Here is a 9,443-nt window from a genome sequence, read left to right on the forward strand (position 1 = left end):
GTCCAACCTTTTGACTGGTACTGTACATTCAATTCCGTAACAGCTCCAGTGGACATTCCTGCAATCAGCATGCCAATTGCCCGCTCCCTCAGAGATCTGTGGCATTGTTGTGTGACCAAACTGCACATTTTCGAGTAGCCTTTTATTACCCCCAGCACAGGGTGCACCTGTGTAACAATCACGCTGTTCAATCAGCTTCTTGATATGCCACACCTGTCAGGTGGATGGATTATCTTGGCAAAGAATAAATGTTGACTAACAGGGATGTAAAAAATTCTGCAATCTTTTTTTTCAGCTCATGAAACATCCAACACTTTACATGTTGCGTTTATATTTTTCTCTGTGAATGTCTAAATAAGAAATTGGTCCAATTAAACAGCAATGTGTCGAACCCTTTCAACAACGGGGAGATGTTACTGATGTGCTTTGTATCTGCGACGTAAAAACAAGTTTGACTTCCACACAAAATTACTTCTTTAGTTATTTTATGTTTAAGGAAGTGTGTAGGTCACATTATGTATCATACAGCTATGAATGTTATATATTTAGAACCACCTGTTCAATTTGAATCCAGCGACGTCTCTGTCTTCAGTGTCCTAGAACTGTCTAGGTTTTTGTGTTCTGACTTGTAAAACAGGATGAATAAAATAAGTAATGTAAAAATAACACTGTATTTGGCAGGAGAAAGACCAGACTCAGAGGAACCAGAGCCAGGGACGTCCAAACCAGCAAGACGACACCAGTGCTCCCACTGTGGAAAGAGTTTTAACCATAAAGCACACCTGAAACAACACGAGATAATACACACAGGGGAGAAACCTTACCACTGCTCCCAGTGCGGGAAGAGTTTCGTCCGTTTGGGGGAGCTGAAACAACATGAGAGAATACACACAAGAGAGAAGCCTTACCGCTGCTCCCAGTGTGGAAAGAGTTTCAACCATTCAGGGACGCTGAAACAGCATGAGAGAATACACACAGGAAAGAAGCCTTACCACTGCTCCCAGTGTGGAAAGAGTTTCAACCGGAAAGAGACCCTGAAAGCTCATGAGAGAATACACACAGGAGAGAAGCCTTACCACTGCTCCCATTGCGGGAAGAGTTTCAACCGGAAAACATACCTGAACCAACACGAGAGAATACACACAGGAGAGAAGCCTTACCACTGCTCCCAATGTGGAAGTTGTTTCGTCTGTCCAGGGGATCTGAAACAACATGAGAGAATACACACAGGAGAGAAGCCTTACCACTGCTCCCAGTGTGGAAAGAGTTTCAACCGGAAAGCATGCCTGAACCAACACGAGAGAATACACACAGGAGAGAAGCCTTACCACTGCTCCCACTGTGGAAAGTGTTTTGTCTGTTCAGGGGAGCTAAAAAAACACGAGAGAATACACACAGGAGAGAAGCCTTACCACTGCTCCCAGTGTGGAAAGAGTTTTAACAATTTAGGGAACCTGAAACGACATGAGAGAATACACATAGGAGAGAAGCCTTATCACTGCTCCCAGTGTGGAAAGAGTTTTAACAATTTAGGGTACCTGAAACATCATGAGAGAATACACACAGGTGAGAAGCCTTACCACTGCTCCCAGTGTGGAAAGTGTTTCAACCGGTCAGGGGGGCTGAAACGACACGAGAGAATACACACAGGGGAGAAGCCTTTCCACTCCTCCCAGGGTGCAAAGCTTTTGCCCAACACATGAGACTGCACACAGAGGAGAATGCTTAGAAAAGGCCAGACTGTGAGAAAACATATTACTCATAACAGTCACTTAAACGTCTTTAGAGAATCCACACAGGAGAGAGAATGACTTCTCTTAGCGTGTATATTGATATTTCACATCACATTGACTTAAAATTCATCAGAGAACACACACAGTGCTCCCGTTGTCTTATATTGTACACTGACAATGTGTTTACCTGTTTTTACCATATTAAATTGTTTCTTCCAATTATTGATAAACATGTACCTGTTAAGAAACTGACTGTTAGAACTGTTAAGGCTCCATGGATTGATCAGGAATTTAAAAACTGTATGGTCATTGGTAAAAATAGAAAAGAGTTGAGGTCCTGGAAAGAGTTTTAACCAGAAAGGACACCTGAACCAACAGGGGAAAATACACACAGGGGAGAAGCCTTAACACTGCTCAACACTGCGATTTGGTTGGGTTGTGTATCGGAGGACGCATGACTTTGACCTTCGTCTTTCCCGAGCCCGTACGGGAGTTGTAGCGATGAGACAAGATTGTAGCTACTAACAATTAGATACCACGATATTGGGGAGAAAAAGGGAGGTAAAATTAAACATTTTAAAAATTAAAACTGCTCCCAGTGTGCAAAGCGTTTAACCATTTAGGAAGCCTGAAAGAATACATGAGAAGGCTTACAAAATGCTCAGACTGTGGGAAAACATATTACTCATCACAGTCACTTCAACGTCATAAGAGAATCCACACAAAAGAGAATAATTACTTGTAATATTGATATTTCACATCACATTGACTTAAAATGAATCAGAGAACATACACAGTGCTCCTGTTGTCTTATATTGTTGACTAAGAATGTGTTTACTTGTTTTTACCAGATGAAAGTGAATTGTACAAAGTATACTTAAACATATAGTTGTTTGTTTCTATTAGAAAACATGAATTGAATATGGAGTCTGTCAGTTTGAATACAGAGTAGATCAGATCCCATGTGTTTAAATGGTCCTTTTTTAAACTCTGTGTGTTTATCTGGGTGTGTCATTCCTCCAGCACTACAGATAATACAGTGATATTTGGATGTGATGCATTAGTTCCATTGTTGACATTTGCATTGTTGGCCCACTGATGATTTAATGAAATGAAAATGTTCAGACTCTGTAATGGAAAATGTTAGTTGTTTGTGTGTCCACATAACTGAGTATGTGACTAACCTTGTGAAACTGTCCTATTATAATCTCCTGTTCTTGGGAGTATCATTCTGTGTTGCAAACCAATTTGCACCTGCATCCTTGTATGAATAAAGTCCCGCCCAGGAACAGGAAACTATAAAGATATGTGCTCATCACCCAATGCTTCAGGAATTCAGGCTGTCTACACTGCGCTGTGTAACTCTGTTATTCTCTCTGAGCTCAGAAATAAAGAATCTTGGTTTGACTTGGACTCCAGCAGATCCTTATTTTATAATATCCACAACTCTCCCACAGATTGCTGTTTATCATTGTCTCAATGAAGAGTTCCTCTTTCGACTTTCCTGGGGGCATTTACAAACCTCCCACTGGTTCAATAAACGTTGTTACCCGATTGATGAGATTATCATGGGTGAGAGCAATTATTTTATTTGTCAAATGGCAACCAAGCATCGGTCATCATGTCACCAGAATAAGACCCTCAAAGTGTATTGGAATGGAGCATCAAGCTCATCGCATGTAGTTTCACCACCCTGTGAAGTTCATAACTTATTTCATCTGTAGCCTAATAAACTACATGGGTTCCCGAATCGTAGTGGGAGGACCACACAAGATATCATCACGTGACTCCAAGTTAACTAAGATGTGATGGTTATTATATAAATATTTGCGCATCAAAGAGTTTCCACAGCCATTTCTCGCTTAAACATTTTTACTGACACAAAAAGACAAACAAATTGTCAAACGAAGTAACAAAATGTCACCATTTATTAAAATATTCAGGCATATCCTGTTTCCATCAGCCCGGTCATTACTTTTGAAATGGTTGGATCAATATCCACCTTCATGATGTGGATGAAGCCTGATTTGGAATGTCTGAGTAGTTCTATATGTCATAATACACCCCTCTGATAATCAAGTGATATTTGGAATGTCTGAGTAGTTCTATATGATGTCATAATAGACCCCTCTGATAGTGATACATTTGTTCCATTGTTTCCATGTCAGTTGGTTTCTCACTCTGATGATTTATATCTGACAGAGGGGCTTTAAATGAATATTATGGTGACATCTTAGTGTGTCTTGAAATAGGATTATTAATCATAAACTCCTATAGCAACAATACACTGCAGCTTTGACATCAAGAAGAGAATGGTCTGATGGGTGGTGGTGCTACTCTATAGGTAAGGCTGTTCAATATGAATGTTCAAATAGTCACTTCTAGCCGGCCTCCGCCCAGTATCCTGTCCTGAACTTAGTCACTGTTACTAGCCGTCTACCACCCAGTACTCCACCCTGTATTCTAGTCAAGGCTCATCCTATATAACTACTGCTGTACACACCTTTTATATTCATATACGGTCCATAATGTCTAGACACACCATCATATACATTTTAAACAAATGGTATATATTTATATTCCAGACTCTGACATTCCTCGTTCTACCATTTCTATATTTCTAAATCCTTAAAATGAATTGTAGGGAAAATCAGTAGGTCACACAAATGACTATTTCTAAACAAAGATAATAGACAAGTAGAATGGGAGAGGTTTCTTATACTATCTTTACTTACTCAGTGAAGAGACTCCAGGGACGGTGATGAAGGCTGTAGGAATGAAGATCAGACAGTGAAGAGACTCCAGGGACGGAGATGAAGGCTGTAGGAATGAAGATCAGACAGTGAAGAGACTCCAGGGATGGAGATGAAGGCTGTAGGAATGAAGATCAGACAGTGAAGAGACTCCAGGGACGGTGATGAAGGCTGTAGGAATGAAGATCAGTCAGTGAAGAGACTCTAGGGGCGGTGATGAAGGCTGTAGGAATGAAGATCAGTCAGTGAAGAGACTCTAGGGGCGGTGATGAAGGCTGTAGGAATGAAGATCAGACAGTGAAGAGACTCCAGGGACGGAGATGAAGGCTGTAGGAATGAAGATCAGACAGTGAAGAGACTCCAGGGATGGAGATGAAGGCTGTAGGAATGAAGATCAGACAGTGAAGAGACTCCAGGGACGGTGATGAAGGCTGTAGGAATGAAGATCAGACAGTGAAGAGACTCCAGGGATGGTGATGAAGGCTGTAGGAATGAAGATCAGACAGTGAAGAGACTCCAGGGATGGTGATGAAGGCTGTAGGAATGAAGATCAGACAGTGAAGAGACTCCAGGGGCGGTGATGAAGGCTGTAGGAATGAAGATCAGTCAGCAATACTGGTCCTGTGGTCAGGTGGGGGAGTGGTCGATCCAGACAATGATTGTGAGGAAGCATGCGGGGAACAGGCTCCTTTCTACTACCATTCTGGGGTCTGGATGCATGCCAACAAAGACTACAACTGCTTCAAACAATGGGAGAGGCTACCATTGACCACCACACTTTCTTTCATAACCAGGAAGCCCATGTTGAGCCAGCAGTGTTCCCACTATGGAAGAGGGAGCAGGATGCCTTCATCCAGTCTCTCAAAAAACCATGTTGAGCCATCAGTGTTCTCACTATGGAAGAGGGAGCAGGAAGCCGTCATCCAGGGACAAGGACAAAGGTGCAGCACTGGTGTTAGTAGCTGATGACAGAAGTGACAGCCTGGACACACAGCAAAGTTTGACGCGATCAGTGTTGTTGAGCAGAGAATCAACCAGAGAATCAACCAGATTGATTCACAGTCAGTGTTGTTGAGCAGAGAATCAACCAAAGAATCAACCAGATTGATTCACAGTCAGTGTTGTTGAGCAGAGAGTGCTTTGTTGAAGCACTTTTGGCAGTGATTATAGCCTCAAGCCGCCTTGGGTATAACACTACAATCTTGGCACCCCTGTATTTGTGGTGTTTTCTCCCATTCTTCTCTGCAGATCCTCTCAAGATCTGTCAGGTTGGATGGAGAGCGTCAATGCGCAGCTATTTTCAGGATTTCTTCAGAGTTGTTTGATCAGATTCAAATCCGGGCTCTGGCTGGGCCTCTCAAGGACATTCAGAGACTTGTCCCAAAGCCACTTCTATGTTGTCTTTGCTGTGTGCTTAGGGTCGTTGTCCTGTGGAAAGGTGAACCTTTGCCCCAGTCTGAGGTCCTGAGTGCTCTTGAGCAGGTTTTCATCAATTATCTCTCTGTACTTTGCTCCGTACATCTTTCCCTCGATCCTGACTAGTCTCCCAGTCCCTGCCACTGAAAAATATCCCCAATAACACCATGATATTGCCATCACCACGATTCACCGTAGGGATGGTGCCAGGTTTGCTCCAGACCTGACGCTTGGCATTCAGGTCAAAGAGTTCAATCTTGGTTTCATCAGATCAGAGAATCTTGTTTCTCATGGTCTGAGAGTCCTTTAGGTGCCTTTTGGCAAACTCCAAACAGACTTTCATGTGCCTTTTACTGAGAAGTGGCTTCCGTCTGGCCACTCTACCAAAAAGGTCAAATTGGTGGAGTGCTGCAGAGATGGTTGTCCTTCTGGAAGGTTCTCCCATCTCCACAGAGGAACTCTTGAGCTCTGTCAGAGTGACCATCGGGTTCTCAGTAACGTCCCTGACCAAGGCCCTTCTCCCCCAATTGTTCAGTTTGGCTGGGCGGCCAGCACTAGGAAGTCTTGGTGGTTCCAAACTTCCAAACTTTCCATTTAAGAATGATGGCGGCCACTGTGTTCTTTAGGACCTTCAATGCTGCAGAAATGCGTTGGTCCACTTCCCCAGATCCGTGACACAATCCTGTCTCAAAAGGATTATATCACAACAAATAAAGGCTACTTAAAGTTCATGAGACACGCATCTCCTCGTACACTTGTCTCATGTTTACAAAATAGAATTGTGCTTTTGGTCATTAAGCCTCATTAAATCAAACTGTATGAAGCTGTATGTATTTTATTTCAACACCTGCTCCTGATCTGTACCTCAGTACGTTGTCTCTGTACTGGTACCCCCTGTATATAGCCTCCACATTGACTCTGTACTGGTACCCCCTGTATATAGCCTCCACATTGTCTCTGTACTGGTACCCCCTGTATATAGCCTCCACATTGACTCTGTACTGGTACCCCCTGTATACAGCCTCCACATTGACTCTGTACTGGTATCTCCTGTTTAATATAGCCTCCACATTGACTCTGTACTGGTACCCCCTGAAAATAGCCTCCACATTGACTCGGTACTGGTACCTCCTGTATATAGCCTCCACATTGACTCTGTACTGGTACCTCCTGTATATAGCCTCCACATTGACTCTGTACTGGTACCCCCTGTATATAGCCTCCACATTGTCTCTGTACTGGTACCCCCTGTATATAGCCTCCACATTGACTATGTACTGGTACCCCCTGTATATAGCCTCCACATTGTCTCTGTACTAGTACCCCCTGTATATAGCCTCCACATTGACTCTGTACTGGTACCTCCTCTATATAGCCTCCACATTGACTCGGTACTGGTACCCCCTGAAAATAGCCTCCACATTGACTCTGTACTGGTACCTCCTGTATATAGCCTCCACATTGACTCTGTACTGGTACCTCCTGTATATAGCCTCCACATTAACTCTGTACCGGTACCTCCTGTATATAGCCTCCACATTGACTCTGTACTGGTACCTCCTGTATATAGCCTCCACATTAACTCTGTACTGGTACCTCCTGTATATAGCCATCACATTGACTCTGTACTGGTACCTCCTGTATATAGCCTCCACGTTGACTCTGTACTGGTACCCCCTGTATATAAACTCCACATTGACTCTGTACTGGTACCCCCTGTATATAGCCTCCACATTGACTCTGTACTGGTACCTCCTGTATATAGTCTCCACATTGACTCTGTACTGGTACCCCCTGTATATAACCTCCACATTGACTCTGTACTGGTACCCCCTGTATATAACCTCCACATTGACTCTGTACTGGTACCTCCTGTATATAGCCTCCACATTGACTCTGTACTGGTACCTCCTGTATATAGCCTCCACATTGACTCTGTACTGGTACCTCCTCTATATAGCCTCCACATTGACTCTGTACTGGTACCTCCTGTATATAGCCTCCACATTGACTCTGTACTGGTACCTCCTGTATATAGCCTCCACATTGACTCTGTACTGGTACCTCCTCTATATAGCCTCCACATTAACTCTGTACTGGTACCTCCTGTATATAGCCTCCACATTGACTCTGTACTGGTACCTCCTGTATATAGCCTCCACATTGACTCTGTACTGGTACCCCCTGTATATAACCTCCACATAGACTCTGTACTGGTACCCCCTGTATATAGCCTCCACATTGACTCTGTACTGGTACCCCCTGTATATAACCTCCACATTGACTCTGTACTGGTACCTCCTGTATATAGCCTCCACATTGACTCGGTACTGGTACCTCCTGTATATAGCCTCCACATTGACTCTGTACTGGTACCTCCTGTATATAGCCTCCACATTGACTCTGTACTGGTACCCCCTGTATATAGCCTCCACATTGACTCTGTACTGGTACCTCCTGTATATAGCCTCCACATTGACTCTGTACTGGTACCTCCTGTATATAGCCTCCACATTGACTCTGTACTGGTACCCCCTGTATATAGCCTCCACATTGATTCTGTACTGGTACCCCCTGTATACAGCCTCCACATTGACTCTGTACTGGTACCCCCTGTATACAGCCTCCACATTGACTCTGTACTGGTACCTCCTGTATACAGCCTCCACATTGACTCTGTACTGGTACCTCCTGTATTTTGCCTCGTTATTGTTTTTTATTGTGTTACTTTTTTGAACTTTTTATTTTGGGAATATTTTCTCAACCCTTATTTTTCTTATCTACGTTGTTGGTTAAGGGCTTGTCAGTAAGCATTTCACGTTAAGATCTACACCTGTTGTATTCTAAATATGCAGTTTCAATGTTACGGTCTTTGATTCAATTATATTTCTGAAACTCAGGCTGTGTGTGTTTATCTGCATCATTCCTTGATCATTCCTTGTGGTCCTGTAGCTCAGTTGGTGGAGTATAGTGCTTGTTAAACCAGGGTAGTGGGTTTGATTCCTGGGACCACCCATATGTAAAGTGTTTGCACACATGACTGCAAATCCCTTTGGATAAAAGTGTCTGCTAATTTGCAGATGTATCCACTGATTATACCAAACATCTGGAACACCTTCCTAATATGGAGTTGGACCCTCCCCTTTTCCCCTCAGAACAGCCTCAATTCGTCGGGGCATGGACTCTACAAGGTGTCGAAAGCATTCCACAGGGATGCTGGCCCATGTTGACTCCAATGCTTCCCACAATTGTGTCAAGTTGGCTGGGTGTCCTTTGGGTGCAGTGGGGTCTCCTCAGAGGAGGAAGGGGAGGACCATATATTAAAATATTTAAAAGTGGTCCTTTTTAGATAAAACTATACTAAATATAATCACGTCACCAAATAATTTATTAAAACATACTATTTTGCATCCTCCTCTAGGTACATTGACTTCAATACAAAACCTTGGAGGATTATGGTTCTCAAGGCTTCCATAGACTTACACTGTTATTATTACAACTTCCGGAGGACATCCTCCAACCCATCAGAGCTCTTGCAGCA

At 43.3% G+C, this 9,443-nt stretch overlaps 1 protein-coding gene across 1 annotated transcript in view; it reads left to right on the forward strand.

Moving 5' to 3' along the window:
• The window catches only part of LOC139370087 (zinc finger protein 436-like), a 36,083-nt gene extending 32,937 nt beyond the window's left edge, over positions 1-3,146 (forward strand). Inside the window, exon 4 of the mRNA XM_071109401.1 lies at positions 682-3,146. Within this exon, the coding sequence (XP_070965502.1) occupies positions 682-1,703 (1,022 nt within the window). The 3' untranslated portion in view covers positions 1,704-3,146. The remainder of the gene's footprint in view (positions 1-681) is intronic.
• Positions 3,147-9,443: the final 6,297 nt, after the last annotated feature.

This window comes from Oncorhynchus clarkii, chromosome 17, assembly GCF_045791955.1.
Source record: "Oncorhynchus clarkii lewisi isolate Uvic-CL-2024 chromosome 17, UVic_Ocla_1.0, whole genome shotgun sequence".
NCBI classification, from domain to species: domain Eukaryota; kingdom Metazoa; phylum Chordata; class Actinopteri; order Salmoniformes; family Salmonidae; genus Oncorhynchus; species Oncorhynchus clarkii.